This window comes from Plectropomus leopardus, chromosome 11, assembly GCF_026936395.1.
Source record: "Plectropomus leopardus strain MGB_pleo_1.0 chromosome 11, ASM2693639v1, whole genome shotgun sequence".
NCBI lineage: Eukaryota > Metazoa > Chordata > Actinopteri > Perciformes > Serranidae > Plectropomus > Plectropomus leopardus.
Window position 1 is genome coordinate 28,817,973 of NC_142186.1, and position 19,489 is coordinate 28,837,461.

General features: G+C 39.5%; 2 protein-coding genes across 2 annotated transcripts in view; both read left to right on the forward strand.

Moving 5' to 3' along the window:
• Nucleotides 1-10,338, forward strand: gem (GTP binding protein overexpressed in skeletal muscle). Its single transcript, XM_042490743.2, has 5 exons — nucleotides 1-5,537; nucleotides 6,254-6,330; nucleotides 6,621-6,825; nucleotides 7,267-8,966; nucleotides 10,200-10,338. Exons 1-4 carry the CDS (start codon nucleotides 5,183-5,185, stop codon nucleotides 7,548-7,550), a joined length of 921 nt encoding a protein of 306 aa, XP_042346677.1. The 5' UTR covers nucleotides 1-5,182; the 3' UTR covers nucleotides 7,551-8,966; nucleotides 10,200-10,338.
• The window catches only part of cdh17 (cadherin 17, LI cadherin (liver-intestine)), a 17,896-nt gene continuing 8,675 nt past the window's right edge, over nucleotides 10,269-19,489 (forward strand). Inside the window, exons 1-10 of the mRNA XM_088084539.1 lie at nucleotides 10,269-10,365; nucleotides 12,625-12,681; nucleotides 13,999-14,094; nucleotides 14,840-14,977; nucleotides 15,167-15,302; nucleotides 16,020-16,178; nucleotides 16,504-16,656; nucleotides 17,934-18,139; nucleotides 18,259-18,390; nucleotides 18,492-18,642. Of these exons, the coding sequence (XP_087940665.1) occupies nucleotides 12,634-12,681; nucleotides 13,999-14,094; nucleotides 14,840-14,977; nucleotides 15,167-15,302; nucleotides 16,020-16,178; nucleotides 16,504-16,656; nucleotides 17,934-18,139; nucleotides 18,259-18,390; nucleotides 18,492-18,642 (1,219 nt within the window). The 5' untranslated portion in view covers nucleotides 10,269-10,365; nucleotides 12,625-12,633. The remainder of the gene's footprint in view (nucleotides 10,366-12,624; nucleotides 12,682-13,998; nucleotides 14,095-14,839; nucleotides 14,978-15,166; nucleotides 15,303-16,019; nucleotides 16,179-16,503; nucleotides 16,657-17,933; nucleotides 18,140-18,258; nucleotides 18,391-18,491; nucleotides 18,643-19,489) is intronic.

The window sequence follows — 19,489 nt, forward strand, 5'->3', positions numbered from 1 at the left end:
AAAGCAGATTTTAAAAAGGTGGGTCTTTAGGTGGGATTGAGGTCAGTGCAGTCTCTGAGGGGTTTCTTCATTAGATTTTTAAGAAATGTAAATATACATAAATAATACAAAATTATCAGTATACAAACATACACAGGGCAAAAAATAATACGTGTGTCTATGTTTTTTATGTTACATCTTTATGAAGGCACAGATGTGTTTTTTTCTTACATGAGCTGTTCGGCCTTTATCTCCACTCTCTGACTGACTCTAGGGGACAGAGTGTGTTTTACATAAAGTGACAGAAATATAGAAAGAAAGAGGTCAGTCGCAGTCAGCTCCCATCTATAACCATCACCATGACCCTGCCAGTCTGCATCCAGCCCGAGCACAGCTCCCGCTCCACTCTGATCCTGGTCGTGCTCCAGCACTTAACAAGGATTTAATGTCGCCCAATCATCTGTCAGGCAGATCAGATAAGCGCTGTAATACACAGCAGCAGGTCCCGTGGATGAGGCCACAACCCGATACAGAAGTCCTGAAAAACAACAGACGAAAAAGCAGTGTAATCCCACAATTACTGTAATAACTCTCCTAGCTCTCGGCCGTTCTTTCTCTCGCACACAAAGTGCTTTTGCAAATGACAATCTGATGTTTACGAGTTCAGAGTGATGAGATGTTCTCTCTCTCTGTGGACATTTGTGTACATTACTGGACGGATCATTCACAAAATACCAACTGGTGGTTTCCAGCCCATTAACAATATGCTGGTGCTGTTGGCAGCAGAACTCTGGCTTACATGCTAAGCCTCTGCTCAGAGCTTTTATTCAGTAAATCCTGATAGAAAGCTATGTTTAGATATTCTCTGACACTGAAAAGACACCACAGAAAGTTTCATTGTTTTCGACAGTTGCAGAACTGCAGCTAATAAATCCGCCATTTAATGAAGCAGGGGTGTGTTTAGTCATTCAGTATAAAACTCGGTTATCACTTTTGAGCCACACCTTGTGTCTGTCACTTTTTACAACATCTCTTTGACTCTCCTTCATTCACTTGTGTTTGTGCTAATGTAACAGTAACATGTCTGTGTTTTTGTCTTTGAGACGTTCCTGGAGGTTGTGGCTTAAGTCAGACGTATTTATTTACCTTTTATGGTTCTCTGCTGGAAAATGGTGGATTGCCCTTTCTAGGTTGGGAGAGAGTTATTGCCCAAAGCGAAGGAGTTTAAGTATCTCGGGATCTTGTTCACGAGTGAGGGTAAAACATAGCATGAGATAGACTGTTGTGGTGAAGAGGGAACTGAGCTGGAAGGCAAAGCTTTCGATTTATACGTCCAGAATAATAACACAGTAAAACAACATCAATCTTGATGCTTTTTTTAGTTGGCTGCTGAATGTTTTTTTCAAAAGTAGGTGTAAGAGAGGGACAGAATAAGAATATGTAATATGACAACAATGAAGAAAAGGAAGTATTAAAAATAATAATAATAAAAAAATAATAATAAGAAGAAACCACATGCAGGTTAGCGACAGTATCACACTGTAAACTTCCCATTCAACAGTAGAATACTGTAATAAATTTAATGGTAAAATACAGTTGAGGTATATACTGTAAAGTTACCATAAAATAATGGTGCCAGTAGTGTAAGATAGTTTTAATGTTTATTACAGTGTTGATACAGATTCTCACCTATGGTCATCAGCTGTGGGTAGTGACAGGAAGAATGAGATTGCGGATACGGGAGGCCGATGGTTGTTAAATTTTGGGCCATCAGTGAGTATGTGTTGCTCTAGTCTTTGCGGTGTGTCCCACTCCACTGGCCCTCTTCGGCTTTTTTTTGGTTGTTTAGCTCAGCTCACGAGAAGAGAAACAGGCCTGAGGAAAGTTACCAAAGAGCTTAAGTCAAGAGGGAGTGAAATCAAAACAAACTTGTTATTTTCAGTAAGATTTTTTAAAAATAATTTTTCAGTCATCAAGCTCTTTAGCAGAAACGTTTCCTGATGATGTCTGTTACTGTTCACTGGCGCACTGTAAATATGCCTTGTTCTTTCTGCATTGAATCGTGTTACTAATGTGCTAACTGGCTGGCTAGCGTCAAGACAGTCTTTTGGTTTCCCTTTTTGAATGGATGATTGCTGACCACTGCCGTCTGCTGGTATGGAGTTATTTCCTCCCAATCAGGGCCAAAACGTGTGCTGGTTCCATCGGTTGTAGTCCTCGTGGTGTGTTCAACAGTTGGCTTCAATGCTGCTGGTTGTTTTATGTTGGTTTGGTGTGTCTGGGTCTTAAGAGATGGGCGCCCAAAAGAGCCAGTTGGGGTGGTTCAGGTATCTGATCAGGATGCCCCCTAAGTGCCTCCCGTTAGAGGTTTTCTGGGTACTCATCTGGCCTGGGGAAGCTTCAGCATCAGGGGAGAGGGACGTCTGGAGTACTTTGCTCAGTCTGCCGACCCCGTGATAAACAGCTAAAAATGGATGCATGGATCCTAAAAAGCACATGTCAAAAGTGTTAAAATGATTCATCTGAGCAGGGGATAGCTCTTTGAATTATTATAACCTGCTCAACACTTAATGTGTGATCTTCAGCAGCTGTTGAGTAAAAGATTGAAGCAAACAGGATGTGGGAGTAATTGATGCTTTCTTTATTGACCCAAGTTGTAGTCTAGCATGTCTGTTAATCATCTGTTAAATTGGACGAGCAGCAACAGAGGTTTGGATTAGTTATTCACATTGGCACCTGCACAAAAACTCCATTTATTAATAAAATTAATTCTGAAGAGACATAAATTATTGAATAATTCATATACAAACTAAATCAGCTCTAATCTGAGCAGATGGGATGAAATTTTCCCTTGATTTTGTAGTGACTTATAAAATGGGCTTCAGCAACACTATGAAATAAACTGCAGGTTATTTAATAAAATAATTATTTGATCAAAAAAATTTAGAAAATAGTAAAATGTCAAGGTGATAAAACTTTCTTATTCGAGCAAATCTAGACAAAGAAAAGCAGCAAATTATTAAGAAACTAAATAGGGAATGTTTGACATTCATACTACATTTCACTTTAAAAACTGACTTGAAAGTGATTATCAAAGTAGTGTTGTTAGTGTTGCAGATCTGGGTTAAAAGATTAAACAAAAAAAAAAAAGCATCTCTGCAGCAGGTGAAGTTCAATGCATTGTGTATCCACTTTAAATCAAGCCATTGTCTTTTTTTACTTTAGTGATTCCCCACTTTCAGAATTCCTCCTGACAGCTTCATGTCACATTCAGCTGACTGGTAGAAGTGTAATAGGGAAAGATCGATGCTGCTGGCAAAACATGAGTTTTTCCACTTGGTGCTGAACATTACAACACAAATTTTGAGTCCAGAGAAAATCTCAGTCCACTGAGTTTATTTTGTCAGCATATAAAGAAATCACAATAATGCCTTGTATCCATCCATCCATCCATTCATTCATTCTTTGGCCGTATCCGCTTATCCTCTCAAGGGTCGCAGAGTGGGGGTTGGGGGCTGGAGCTTGTTCCAGCTGTCATTGTGCATCCTCAGCAGCAGTTTGTGGCGTTAGAATCGCTACATGGATAATTGATGAGTTAATCCGGTCAGAGCTGATCAGTTTTATATCTTTTCTTAAAAAAAACAAACTATAAAAATCTATCAAATCTTTGTCTTCTGTGCTGCAGAGTGAGTGAAAGTGAACTTTTAGACCCAGCACAATAAATGTTTAAGTTTCACTTTGGCTGTACAGTGTTCTGCTGCTCCGTCTGTGCCTAGAGTACGCGCTGTGCTCCAAGAGTGTTGTGCAATCAAGAACTGAATGGTATATATATTCTAGTGGTGGTGCAGCTCCAAAAATAGAATATCAATTTTGTGAGAATTTGAGACGCGGTCGCCATACTGTCTCCTGTTTTGTTGAAATGTTGTCTGAAAATTCTGAGATCAAATAGGATCAACATTTTATTACCTTTTGTTTACTTTTTTTAAATTTACCTAAAGTGTTTTTAGAAGCAAATTATAGCACAATGTTAACCGTAACTCACGATTTTTTATTTGTTTATTTTTTTTATTTACTAGAAGGCCACCATATTGTTTTCTGCAGGCGGGAGCCTTTATTTGTCTTATGCGGCACAGTGCATTCTGGTAGTTGTAGGTTTTCTACTTATTTAACAAAAGGAAATGGCAAAACCCTTTTTGCTCTGTTTTCTCTGGTCATGCAACACATTTCCAGAAGTATTTGCAGCTTTTTACTCCATAGTTTAAAAAATAAATAAATAAATAAATAAATGTCTTAAGCAGCACACTACTTTTTTAACATTAGCCACCATGCAGGTTGTAACAAAGCAATTGAGGCTGTAGCAGCAAAGTGTCAACTTTTCATATTCAAGCAGAAAAATGTGCTATTTCTCTTTTTAAAAGTTACATAGTCCTTCTTCAAGACCAATAAATGTACATTTTATATTTCATATATTTATTTATTTCCACCAATCCAGCCCATGTCTCTGGATTATTAATATAAGAGCAAATCTATTAATCTCCACAAAACCTCATCCATGTAGAGATTTGTTAAAACTAATTTTAATTTCCATGTTGCACAATTCAATACACTTTTGGTGTAAATATAATCCGAGCAGTAGCCCATCGCCTGCGAATGAGTCAAAACAGTAAATACCCACCTCTTCACATAAACACTCATGCTCCACTTGGGAGATTTCTCCTCCTCCTCCTCCTCTTTATAAACCAGGGAAACCCATCGGAGCTGTAGACGCTCTCAGATGGAGATTACTGACAGACTGCAGCAGACACACGACGAAGAAGCCAGCTGTAAATGTCGCTCCGGGATTTGCAAACCAAACGCGTCTGCGATGCTCGAGTTTAACTTTGTTTTTAATGCGCGTCCTTGCGTTTGAATTTGGGATTATAGAAAGTTTAATCTGTTTTTATCAGCCCCATTAAGGTTGAGATAAATTATTTCTGAGTGTAACTGCAGCAGACAACAAAGTTTCATAAACAGGACAGAGTTTATGCTCCGCTTTGTGATCTAAGAAACTGATGGACATTTATGATGCGTATCTGAAGCGGGTGAAACGCTTTTAAAGGGACTTTAAGGCGAGGTCGACAAGTTTTACTTTGTTTTTGGGGTGTTTACCCTAATATAAGTTAAAGCACCACAGTTCATCTAATTTTCACGTCGCTCCGGCACCATGCTGTCCAGTGTGCGCCGGCACAGCCTCCGCCTGCAGACGGAGCTCCACCGCTGGAGCATCTGCGACCCGGGCAGCCACCTGCTCACCGACAGCCTCCTGGCCCGCGTCCCCGCCTGCATCTCCCGCTCCAAGTCCTGCAACAGCTCTGCCGGGGAGTCGGACGGGAGCCGCGGGAGCTGGTCATCTTCAGACTCGGTCATTTCCACCGACTCCGCCGGGGAGCCCACGGAGCCCGGGGGCCCGTATCGGGTGGTGCTTTTAGGGGCCAGCGGGGTGGGCAAGACGGCGTTTGCAAGCATCTTCGCCGGGGCGGCGGACAGCATGGACAGCGACGACTGCGAGCTATGTGGAGGTGAGAAAAAGATAATGACACTTATTGTACTGTTATCACAGTATTGTGTGATAGTGTTATAGGCAAACAGATATTTATTATTTTCATGATAATTTTTAGATGGATACAAACAAAAGCAAACAAAATCCCTAAAAACAAGTTTAATCAGTAACTTTAATATTATACAAACAGAGAAGGTCAAATACCATAAAATCTGGCAAAAGGCACTATAATCTGTATTGAGCATCAAGCACTTGTTAACCCTTTGAGACCTGGATCAACATCACTTTTCTTGTGCTCTCAGACACTTTTCGTAATTATTTAAAATTTGTAGTGTTCAAAATTATATGTACATATTTAAGCGCTTTCCTCGGGTCATTCCTTTTTTCTTTTAATACCTTTCCATTTTTGTTTGTTGGTTTGGCTGGTTTGTCTTATTTTTTTTTTAAATTTTCCGGTATTTTTTGTACTTTTTCTTCTTAAGTTGCTCATTGCCTCTACTTTTGTTTTTCAAAGAAATAAAGCCAACTTGCACAGGTTTCAAAGGGCTAATTAACGTTGGGTTTGTAAGTGCTATACAAGTAAAGTTTACTATTGTTATTATTATTGTTATTAATTTCCTGATAATATAATGCTGTAGTGATTGTCTAATGATTATGTCCAACACATTACTATTAACAGAATGTCTAAGTCTATGATTTTACTAATGTAACGTTTCCTTGTGTTTATAATTCCAGATGAAGTTTGTGAAAAGGAAATTGAAGTGGACGGAGAACCTGCAACTATAACTCTGCTTGACACATGGGATGCAGAGGTAAAAGGAAAAAAAAGTTCTACAAAGTGCAAGAAATTAATAGATTCACAAAATGATTATTTTTTTAAATCCAATGAAAAATGGCCAAGGAAATTATCATCATCAAATTATGTTACAGAATTACTATAAAATTTTAGTAACTTTCAGGGCCTTTCCTTTTTTTTTTTAAACTATCTTTTTTGATTCCATAAGGTAACGCAGAGATGAGCAACAAGACAGCAGGATGACTTGTGTAAATTGGCCCATACTGCACTGTAAGACCTTTTATCTAATCGTGTTTCTCTTTGCAGACTGATGATGAATGGGCTCGGGAGCACTACATGCAGACAGGTGATGCCTACCTGCTGCTGTACTCTGTGACCGACCGGACCTCCTTCCTGCGAGCCTCCGAACTTCGGATAACCCTGCGCCGCTTCCGTCCTGCCCAGCACACCCCGATCATCCTGGTGGGAAACAAATGTGACCTGGTGCGACGTAGAGAGGTGTCAGCCAGCGGTGAGGAGACACAATCTCTGTCTGTTACTGTGTGATGAGGCAGTTTTCTATATCAGAATTTGTTCAATAATGAAATACCTGGAAAAGTCATGAAATTTGAAAATTGTAATTTCCAGGCTTGAAAAATTGTTGGAAAAGTTATCCTAAGTAATCCTCTTCTGATTTTTTTAAAAAAATAATACAAGGTACAAGGTAGATTTATTAGTCCATTTTTAAAACATAGTTTAAAAAATGAAATTAAAATTTCTTTTTGATCATATATTTAAAAAAGCTATTATATAGAAATGAAAAAGAACCGATAAGAAGAATCAATGGTCGTTTCAGAGAATGCATGGTCTTTAAAATTTGCCTCAAAGTCATGGAAAAGTCACAGAAATTAATCGGTAAAAATGAGTATCGACCCTGTATGTGCCTGTCCTGATCATTGACTTCCTGTTTCAGAGGGTCGTGCCTGTGCTGCTGTGTTCGACTGCAAGTTTATCGAAACCTCAGCCGCCATGCAGCACAACGTCTGGGAGGCTTTTCACGGCATGGTGCGTCAGCTGCGTCTACGCCGAGACTCTAAAGAAGCCAACAAGCGTCGCAGGCACATAAGCTGCAGCACACGCCGTGAGAGCCTTCCCATGAAGGCCAAACGCTTCCTTGACAAGGTGGTAGCAAAGAACAATCCCAGTGTGGCGTTCTGGCTGAAGTCAAAGTCCTGCCACGACCTCTCTGTGCTGTAGGAGACCTACAGACTCTTGTTTTTTAACCTTGCACCAAACGTTTGAGCAGGTGAACAAGTTTCAGCCTGGAGATCAGAATAAGTGAACCTGGGCTGGAGGGAAGCCTGAATCTGAAAGGCAAAAAATCAGATGGTTCAAACCTCAGTCCTGTGTTCACGCTGAGCAAGCACGGTGCACATGAGAGGTGTTTGCAACATTTCTGCACCACCATCCACATGTTGCAGTCTTAAGTGGACTGAGCTCAGTTTTGTCGGCCTCTGTGATGGACTGGACAGTCGGCAAATGAAATGTCTTTGTGGCATAAATGTTTGATTTTAGAGATTACCGGCAGAAACTGAGAGAGAAGGACGTTTCTGATTTTATTAATATTAGAAAGGCTCCCTCGTCTTCTAGCTTTCCTCGTCCTTTTGCCAAATGTGACCTGTCAATCCCCCAAGTGCTGATATTACCAGTTGTAAGCTATTGATCATATTTGCGTGATGATCATTCCATGGTTTTTCTGAGTTTATTTATAACATGTTGTGTTTTGCACTCACTGTAAATAAATAACAGGTTGATATAATGTATTGTATTTTGCTACTTGTTGTTCTTGCTTATTGAAATAAAATGACATCATCCTAATTTAGAGGGGGGCGTGCCCCCCCTTCCCCTGCACTGAAACCGTCACCTATGGTCTGTCATCTGAATCTTACTAATGAGATATTGGGTGACTCAGCTTTGACACAAAAGAGACACATTTACACAACTGAGCTGACAAAGGATGAGTCAGGTGACATTAACGCTGAACTTTCAGAAACAAAATGAGTCCCCCTTTTTCTATATTTGTGTGTGTGTGTGTGTGTGTGTGTGTGTGTGTGTGAGACAGCTGATTTAGTGCACTGATTTGACTGCTCAGGGACTGAGCAGAGATTTGGGTCACAGTGTGACACCGAACATCCTGCTCAGACGCCGCCTGCTCAGATCCTAAACTCCGTTTTGTCAGAAAAGCAGTAAAATACAGTATGTTGCTATGGTAACATTCAGAGGAGCCCAAGGAGTGTATTTGTTCGTGTGTGTTTGCATGTTCAGTCCAGGGAGTGTCAGGCAGATGGTGTTGGTGCACACTGGCCAAAATATCCATTACTAGGTACATGGATCCGTGCTTTATGTAACTGAGTCACCTCCATTTGAATTAATGGCGTATTCAGCTGAACCATCAACACAGCGGCAGTCACAGGTTCTGGTTAAGTAACGGTGCTGTGAAATGATGACTCACTTCACAGCCTGTGTTTCTACAGTTGCAGATTCACAAAAATCTCTGCTTTGTTTCTGAACAGCTTTCTGCAGCTTGTAAAGCCCAGTGTGTGCATCAGGATGTTTCGGGGATAATCCCAACTGTATGTGAGGTTGGACCATGAAGATAAAGCATAACACTCGGTGAGGAAACTCGCTCTTTAAGGCATTTCTGATGCATTCATCTCTTCACTTTTTAAAAGGTGGAAAAGTAGTTAACGGCAAGGCCATGACACGGAATCAAAATAATTTACTTTCTCATTATCTTATTTTAAATATGTGCAATTATCAGCAGTTAATGAACATATAAACATAAGAGTACACTGATCATCATCATATCTGTCCATCCCTACCCTCCACAACAATATTCCCAAATAAGCTGACACATACAACAAATCAAATATACTGTATACTGTTATACATACACATATACATACATATAGATAAATACTTGGGCTATCAAACAAATCATATTTAACTGTGATTACTTGCAGAATTTCAATAGTGAATTGCAATTAATCATACTTTTCAATCACATGCTTTCAGTTCCATTATTTTGCATTACAAAACATTTGTTTCCTTCAGTAAACCAGATTGTCTTGATTAGGGATCAAATGACAGCAAAAAATGGCATGGGCTAGCATAAAGTAAAAGCCTAAAGTAAGGATGTATTTCTTTGCAAAATATGTTATAGTAATTGATGTTCTGCATTTTTCCCATCAAATTGAAATTTGTGCATACCCTTTAATAAGTAAATACATGGGTTTAAACAACCTCTATGTCCAAAACTGATTTAGCAAAGGAATGAATCGAATTCCAGAAATTAGTTTTACATCAAGAACAATTCAGTGAATTATCTCTGGAAATTTTGTGCAACTTTATATCTGCTATTTGCCGGTTTTATAGTAGGTGCCTTGACCTGCTGGATCATACTAGAGGACCCCATGGGTTTGAATTCTCATGATGCAATGCATTGTCAGTGTAATCTGTTAGTCCTATTGTCTACACACAGCTCCTTATCAGGCATTGCCACTAATGGAAAATCTGACAGGAAACAGTGCAGAGGTGCAGAGGTCAAAGTCTGAGGGGAAATTAGAAACTTAAACGCTGAACAGCAGATTCCTAGTGAATTTTCTCCTGTTATTTATTCCTTTTTTGCTGTGATTTTACTTTTCTTTGTTCACAGTTCACACACTGGCAGTCTAAAAAGTACTTGACTAATGAGTTTTATTGTGCTTCTATAACCTCACCAGACAGACTCACTCTACAAGCACTATATCAGAAAATCAGTGGCTAATATTAAGTACTGATGACTTGTATTTTACATTTCTGTGCATATCATTGTTCTGTTCTTCCTGTCTCCTTCTCTTTCACCAGGTGATCCCTCATTGGCTAACTCCCCCCGAGGGCAGGGTGATTAGACAATCATTAGATCCAATAAAACATTGCTGGTTAACAGTTGGTTAACGTTTGACAGGACAGGATGGGGCTGCTCAGATCACTCTGAGGTCTGAGGAGTGACTCGCTCGATCTCTCCGCCAAGGTAAGTCTCTTCGCTCTCCTGTCTCCCAGCTTTGGAAATGTCAAGTATTTAGAGTAGATTTTGGGGTATGAATAGGACACAAACTGGACTAACTTTTGGTTTTACCAGGCTGTTTGATGTGTCGGATGCTTTTAGTTTGTTGCAGAAGTGCTGTGATCTTCACTTGACTTTGGCAGGGCCTTAGCGTCAGGTGTTGGCATATCTGACAACCGAGCTCTGCTTGTTCGTGGCTTCCTGGGTTGTTGCTAGAGACTGTTTTTGGGGAGGATATTACCTGTATGTATAGGATATTAGATTGCTGTCAGAGCCGCTGAAATGCAGACTGACAGAGGTCATCCAGTCATTGTGCTTAAAGGAGAAAGAAAGGGCCTGCAACACCCAGATAATTAGGATTTTACCACTTTGTCCATCAATCCTTTGCTGGACAAATACATTTAATAATTCAAAAAACAATATTTTTTCACTCACTGGAGGTCAGTTAAGTCAATGTGGATATCTGTAATTTTTTAAATTATGAGTAGTGATTGACACAGAGACCGAAATACAATTAAAAGTGACTTAATTAAAATTAAAGTAAGATTTAAAGTTCTGTTAATTAGGAGTGTGACCAGGGCGGTGACATTAAAAGTGTGCTGTGCTACTAAAAGGTCATTAGTCACGACTCAATGTCACCTTCACTTTCCTGCGCCAGCCTTCTGTCTCACCTGTCGTCCACAAATGTCAAACGTGGCCATTAATCAACATATCCTTGATGTATTTGCTAAACATTATCATTTCATTGATGTTATGTTAGACTTGTTTGGCATGAGCCAGTATTTTCTGTCATTTAAAGTAGTGTTGTGCTAAGTTAACTCAAACTACTGTGCACAAAAGCTGCTGCTGGCTGAATTTATAGCTTCTTTAAATCACTTGAAAATGCTGTTGCTGAGCGGCGTCAAAGTGTATGACACACGAAATTATCATTTAATCTTCCAGATGTAACTCTGGATGTCAGAGAGACGTGAATGGATTACTGAACGGGCCTACAAGTCAGGCCCCCCTGGCCTTTATCTGCAAACTGTCACTCAAATTACTCTAACATGTACTGACCAAACAGAGACTTAAAATGGCTGCAAAGAGATGCAAAGGAACTGCAAAAAGATACAAAATTAATATATTAATATACAATACAACTAAAGTAGACATAAATTACCTTAATGTGATCCAAAACCATAAAAAAGGTGCAGAATGAACACAAAGAGATGCAAAATACCGACAAATGTGGCAAAAGCACAAAGTCTATGTGTCTTTCTCTAATGTAAGAGGGGCAGTGTTGCCCCAGGGACCCACTGCCTTATGATCACCCATGTAGAGAGTTAGAAGGCTAAAATGTGTCCACTCTTTTTATTTTATGTCATTTTTGGACATTTTTCTTCATTTGGTTTCACTTACTAGCAACAATAACAGTCATAATTAGTAGTTAGGTTTTTCATAATGTTGAAACAAAGACACAAACATAGAGAAAGTAAGTGTTTCACATTTGAGATAAATGAGTAAAAATAAAGAGTTGAATAAACATTAAAATAAAAGAAGGGCATTTCATGGAGATACACATTTTCTACTTCTTCCAGATATGCTCAAATTGAATTAATTGAAGCCTAATTACTAGGCTAGATTATTATCTCTTTCATAGATAGTATAATGTGTTCATTCTTTTTAAACAAAAAGCCACACCCGTACATACAAACACAGTGAAGGTTGTTATGTTATTCTGAGGCTGCTGTAAAGTGTCTTTGGTTAAATTGACCTTTGGCTACCTGCGTCATGTCGACACCCACTGTGAAAATCACCCGAGTCTTGCATTGCATATGTGCTCTGACTTTCAGTTTCTCCTGCGCGTGGAGGTGGGTGGCTCACCTGGTTGTGTAGGTGGAGACACACACATCGAGATAGCATGTACATGTGTAGATACCCAAGGACAGATTTACTTTGTCCTCATGAATCAATAACTCGTTATGAACAGAGAAACATACATACTAAGTCACTGCGGTTAATTGTTTCTAGAGAACATCAATTTCCATTGTTCCTACAAGTGTGAGATGTGAATTTAACATCAGATCACAGTGAATATTATGCTTTGTAGAATTCAAATGTATAATTTAAATCCTCATTTTCATGTCACCTCTCTGCCTCCTCAACCTCCTGTTTTCTCCTACACCACTGCATGTACCCCATATCTCCTCCTCCTCCTCCTCCTCCTCCTCTCTCCTTCCTTTCCAGGCTGCAATCATGACACCCATGATGCATCTGTTGCTGCTCCCGCTCCTGCTCAGCATTGTGAGTACATAACGCAGCCAACTGATACTGATGTCTTGCAATACATATTTATAAGAAACGCACAAATATGTGACCCTGTTAAAGGGTGTGTGAAACAGTGTGGATTCATGCTTGGATTTATTCATGAATAGTTTATGGGATATTTTGGTGTATGTGTGCATGAATGGATTACCAAACCGGCCTATTGGGCACAGGCCCAGGGGCCCCAAGACTCAGGGAACCCCTCGCCTTCACCTACAAAATTTACTGACAAGTAATGACCTGGAAGAGGCTCAAAGTGATCACAAAGAGGCACAAAATGACTACAAATAGATGAAAAACAACTGCAAAGAGACATAAGAACAATGACAAAGGCAACAAAAAGCCACAAAGTAACTAAAAATGACTACAAAGAGACGTAAAATGATTACAAAGAGACACAAGATGGCTACAAAAAGGCACGAAACAGCTAAAAGACATGGATAACAGTTGCATACAAAGAGACAAAGACTACAGACAAATAACTAAAAAGAGATACAAAAAAGCTGCACAGAGACACAGAGAAACCACAAAGAGACTCAAAAAGATCACTCAAAGACTTGACATGACTGTAAAGAAACACATAATGACTACTAAGAGACACAAAGCAACTACAGAGACTCCATATGACTACAAAGAGACACAAATCAACTCCAAAGAGATGCAGAAAAGCCACAAGGACTACGAAAAGGGAAAAAGCAACCACAAAAAGGCACCAAAACAACTACAAAAAGATACAAAGCAACTACAATGAGACTTTAAATGAGACTTTAAATGAGACTTTAAATGATCACTAAGAGACAGACAACAACTACAAAGAGACACAAAACTGCAGAGAAATGTGCAATGACTAGAAATGACTTTGAAACCTGAGTTTCTTGCACCTGTGCAGGAGAGGCGGTCCGGCCTTCTGCACGTCTGTGCCCCGGAGCTCATCGTCTCATACTTCGCCCATACATGTGTGCATATTGGCAAATTAAGAAACCTGTGCAAGAAAACCTTTAGTGACTTATTTAAAACACTCAATAAGAAGTGTGAATTGTTACCGAGTGTTAGTCCTTCGTGTGTAGACTTTGCTCTCATGTCCTACAGTGGAAAAGTGTCCCCTCTTGTCACATAATTTTGGTTCAATAAATAACTGGACTGTAAAAGCCTGCCCTCAATGCCTGACTACATTCGGCTACAGTACGGAGCTAAAGCGAAAAGGGCAAATGTGGGCGTTGAGTGTGAGAGGTTCAGTTATACCTCCGCCTGTACGGTAATCACTGACCTTTGACCTCTGTGTCTGCACTCTGATAGGCTGCTGGGAAGGATCTGGAGGAAAAGAAGGGCCCGTTTCAGAACACGGAGCTGGATGTGCCAGAGGGAACGCTGGTGCCATATCCCGTGTATCAGGTATTACACGCAGTGGTATAAAGTCAATTTAAGTACTGTACTTAAGCACAACTTTGAGTTCCACTTAAATCGGTTTATGCTCCGTTACATTTCAGACGGAAACTATGTACTTTTTAGTCCTCTGCATTAATCGGAGAGCTGTAGTTGTGTTTTACTTTCCAGAATAAGATTGTACGTTAAAAAACATGAGAGCAAATTGGCTTGCTTTCTGTCAAAAAAGACGAGATGAGCAGCTTATCAAGAGATGATGCAAAAATTTGCAAGAAATTAGTCAAAAGTCACAAGAAAGGTAAAATTAAAAAAAACAAAAACAATATACAAATGTAGTTTTCTGAGCATTTTTCCCTGTTTTTGGATAATATCAAATAATCAGCCCTTGCTAATTTTCTGGGCATATTTTTGGTCACTTCTTACTAATTTCATGTTTTTTCTCATGTTTTTAAAAATAAATAAATAAAAAAAGCCAAGTGATCTTGCTTGATTAACCAACATTGTGTTAATAATTTTGAAAGCCAAGATGAGGGCCGTTTAAAATCAGTTTTAGGGGAACAGTTGGCCCCCAGGACTTTGGACATGACTGTCTGACGTGGTTTTTTTTTTTGATAAATGTTTGAGTCCCAAAGAGGAAATGTTTTGTTTCCTTTTGTGTGTGACCAAATGAAGTGTCAAAAGGCTATGACTGAATCCATTATTGTTTTTACGAGTCTCCTTTTTTCCTACTTTCTTCCCATCTTTCCCTCGACAGTTTCGGGTGACCCATCCAGGTGTTGACAGCTTCAGACTGAGTGGAGAAGGTAAAGGCTACTTTAAGATTTCAAAGGAAGGGTGGCTGTACCTGGAGACGCCTCTGGACTGGTCTCAACAGGACCATTACGTGATCGCGGTAACGTTTTCCTCTCTCTTCTTAAAAGCACACAGAAATTTAAAGTAGTGGATTGTAGTTGCAAGAAAACATGTATTAAAACCATTGAAACACACTTGTGTGTGTGTGTGTGTGTGTGTGTGTGTGTGTGTGTGTGTGTGTGTGTGTGTGTGTGTGTGTGTGTGTGTGTGTGTGTGTGTCTTTATCCAGGTGGAGGCACTGGCAGATGATAGAGTTGTTGATGGTCCAGTTCATGTGACAGTAAATGTGTTGGATGTCAACAACAACGCTCCATACTTCAATCAGAGCGACTACACAGCTTTAGTCAGAGAAAACAACCCAGCAGGTGTGTATTATGAATAAAAGGAGGGGATACCCCTAAATCCCTAATGCCAAAAAGAAAAATGTTAAAACTAACAGTGGTTGATATAAATGTCTACAGTGGCCTTAGAATAGTTAGCACAGCTATACTGGTTTTTCACATTTAAAACTGTAAAAATCTAGAGCATACAAACCACTGCAGGTGACAATAATGGAATTTTTTAAAAATAAATAGTAAGTGTCATTAACCCTTTGGGCCTGCTTTAATATCACACACACTTGTATTGCTCTGTGCACAAAACGTGCTTTTCAAAATCAGGCTATAAAAAATATTATACATGAATACAATGTTCTACTTTTATTTAGTTAATTTTTTTAAACAACATCAGTCGTAATTATAAATATCAAATATTCATTCATTTTCAGAATTTTAGCCCTTTAAATTAAATTTTTTGTGATGTCCAGCTATATTTTTAGATGGAAAAAACACAAATATGAATTGTTTTCAATATACACAGTATTGTATTGTTTTTTTCATGTTTTTGACAGAAATCAAGCCAGTTTGCTCAGGTTTCAAAAGGTTAAAATCCTTTACAGGGTAGTTTTTCTGGCATGCGTATGGGTTAAAGTAGTATTTTTTTTGTTCACTGGCATGCGGTCATTTCTCTCTTTTTCAAACGCTCTTTTCTCTTCGTCTCTGTGTAGGATAAGACTTAAGCATCAGTTTTGTTTCTCCTTCCAGGCGTCCCTTTTGCCCAGGTGTTTGCGTTGGATCGGGACGACCCGCAGACTCCCAACGCTCATCTGAGCTACAGCCTGGTCAGCCAGATCCCCAACAAACAAAACATCCATCTGTTCCAGATCGACCCCAACACCGGAGAGATCTCCACCACAGAAGCAGGTAACGGCGCACAGACACGAACCCAGACATCAGCGCACAGAACTAGGTGCGCCGTCGGTGAGAAAGTCTGTAATCTGCCCTTCTCTGCCTGTAATCTGGCAGTATAGTGCCACTGCAAATCCAGATTAAACAGCTCATCTTGTGTGCTCAAGATTAACGCTGATTGGAGGCAGATTGCCTAAATGTGTCGCGTGATGTTGATCGCTGATTACTTTGAGTGTGTGTGTGTGTGTGAGCATGTGAATGAGTCTGTGTTTGAAGACGCCTGTTTACGTCTGTGAGCTGTTTGAACTGAACAATATTTGATGTGTTTGCTTTTTAACAGGAGAACAGATGCTTAAAGCCAGAGAAGGCATCAGATATGGCAGAGGAGAAGACCAGAGCATCGACGCTCTGAAGACAAAGTTTAACGACTACTGTCCCGTGCAGAAGATCCCCTATGAAGAAAACCCCTTCTTCACCTGCGTGGAGAGAGCAGGTTTGTATCCAGCAGAATAAAAAATCTCATGATTAAAAAATTATAAAAAAAAAAATCTCATGAAAAGTTAAGAACTAATCCTGCAGCGTACAACTGCTGCATCCACATACTTTGTTCAGTTTCACACGTGTGTTTCTAAAATCTTAAAAGTCATGAGTGATCCCAGCCGTGGGATTTGTGCTGTGTAAAAGCCAGAGTGTGTGAGAGTGACGGGTGGTGTCAATGCAGATAAACACAGACTGCAGTGAGGAAACGACAGCGATTAGTGCTGCTGCTGTGATTTATTGGGTGCCGAGTTGATGAGTTCAGCCGGGGAGAGTGGTTAAGCCATCACCAATCACTAAGATTGAATCCATGTGACTCAGCACTCAGAAATTAGAGATCTGCTAAAAGGTTTTTGTGATGTTCAACCACCATTTACATATTTATTTTTACTTTTATATTATTATCATTATGACTGCCACAATATCAGACCTTCACCGCACGATTATCATGGCCAAAAGACATCATGGTAAGGATCTTATTACAATATCTATAAAAATTTAATATTTAATTCATTGTGCATCATGTCTTTTTCTTGGCAAGTGAATTGAACTCAAATTAAGAGTGCAGGGAGGTGAAGAGAAAGTCTGTTACCATAACTGTACAAAATTGTACAAAATGAGCAATTACACCTAATAGATAGTGAAAATGAAGCAAAATGGCATTGGGAGGGGGAGACAAAGAGAGAAAAAAAAGAATCAGAAATTAATTTAAGAGACACAAGATTATTCACACAATATAATTATATGTGTATTATTAAAATATTTTATTTTTCAATCATATTAAAATATTTTTAGATTGTTCTTAATTATTAGTTTCATCTTAACAGTATTATTATTATTATTGCTAATAATAGTTTTGAACAATTTATCAATATCATTATTGTTACAATTGATTCTTATTTATTAATTTATTATTTGTTATTAATTTGTCATTTATTTGTTTGTCCTCCTCACACATACCTGCATATCTCTGGTCACAGTTATTAATATGTCAGTAATTTTCATAAACTACTTTTAATTATTGTTTACTATTATTATTATTATTGTTTGTTAGCTCAGTTGTTTTGTTCGTAATAAATACAAAGGAAAATAGAAGCTTCAGTAAGGTAACGAATGTGCAGTGTCTATTTATCATGTCAGCCTCATTTGTCCAGTTTATACAATGTCCGGCTGACAAAAAAAAAAGAAAGAAAAGTCTTTAAGTGAAGCTTTCATCCTTCTCTGTTTTGTCAGAAATTAGGAGGAGGAACGTGGACCCCCTGGAGGACCCAGACTACACCCTGTCTGTGCGCGTGCAGGATCTCGGAGGAGCGTCGGAGACCGCGCTGAGTGGAAGCGCCAGAGTGCGCATCGTCGTACAGCAAAACCTTTGGGTCAATCCTGGACCTATAACTGTTAGAGAGCACTTGAAGGAAACGTACCCTCTGGATATCGCAAAGGTGTGGTGGGAAACCAACTCGCACAAATGCAGACAAGTTAAAGTACGCTTACTATACCAACTCTATATCCAGTAACTGACCATGCAAATGTGGCCTCTTTTCTCCTTTTTTGGATCCAGGTTCAGTCTAATGATCCCAACGCCATCTACAAGTTAGTGCAGAAAGAGCGAGAGCTGAAATTCCCCTTCCAGATCACAGAAGAAGGAAAAATACTTCTGATAGAGGAGCTGGACAGAGAAGACAAGGACATGGTACACAACACAGTTTTTCTCTATAAACGTGTTTTAAGTCGTGTAAAAATGATACCTTTCCTCTGGAGTTGACTCCTGATTTTGTGTTGGTTCTGTTTCAGTACATCCTGGTGGTGTTCGCAGTGGATGACAATAACAAACAGGTGGATCCGCCCATGGAGATTCAAATTTTGGTGGAGGATGTGAATGACAACGCACCTGCGTGTGCAAACGAGGAGAGTGTGTTTGAGGTGCAGGAGGACGAGCCTGTAGGTAAGATGTGTGTTCGGTTATCATATAACCTATTTATATTCAAGTGCTGTATATGCTCGAAGTTTACGCCTCATTCAACAAAAGTATTTCCTTAACTTCTTTTCTCCTGCTTTAAATTGCATCTTCATAATTCTTTTTCTGTTTGATTTGTACTATGTTTTGTGTTTTTGGGTCCATATTTACCACATTTCCGAGATTTATACTTAATAGTGCTTTGAGGAGAAGTGATCAGATCCATTACTTACATAACAACACTGGGTCAAAACCTAATATATAGCTGCACCATGTATGAAACACAAGATGGCTACTGCTCAATTTGAAACACAAAGTGATGGCATTCACTCACGACTTTGCCCTGCTGCTGTGGTCCAGCCCAAAATGTACTTAAATACATTTTAAAATGGAAATCAGTACACTTAGACAAACTCACAAAGAGGAAGGGGCCTGATTTCTCTGAAGCTGTACACACAGATCATTTCACATTACCCTCCCCACTTCGGCTCCGTTTGGGGATGTGCGTCCCTGTGTGACTGGTGGAGGCGTCGATATGTTATGAGAACTGGATACTGCATTTAATGTAGGGCCTAGTTCATTCCGAAGGGAGTTGCTTAGTGGTGTGTGAAGCAAAAGTGGTTCAAATGCTGCGTATTAAATTACCTGGATGATCTGGGGATGACGGGGACTGTGTGTCCCATACAGCATGTGCATCAGAGACTTGTGTTAACTTCCAGTTTAGCCCCCTGCTAACTTCAGTGAGGATCAAATAATATAATCTTGTGGCCCCTTTAGACTATAGAAATGTTATCAGACTGAATGGATAAAATCCTGATGGTGAAACAAGTATCCA

What these genes read in the sequence shown, in the direction of transcription:
- gem (XM_042490743.2), top strand. Translation starts at nt 5,183, where the DNA reads ATGCTGTCCAGTGTGCGCCGGCACAGCCTCCGCCTGCAGACGGAGCTC. An exon ending in TTGACACATGGGATGCAGAG is followed by an intron (nt 6,331 to 6,620) that starts GTAAAAGGAAAA and finishes TTCTCTTTGCAG; the next exon opens with ACTGATGATGAATGGGCTCG. An exon ending in TAGAGAGGTGTCAGCCAGCG is followed by an intron (nt 6,826 to 7,266) that starts GTGAGGAGACAC and finishes TTCCTGTTTCAG; the next exon opens with AGGGTCGTGCCTGTGCTGCT.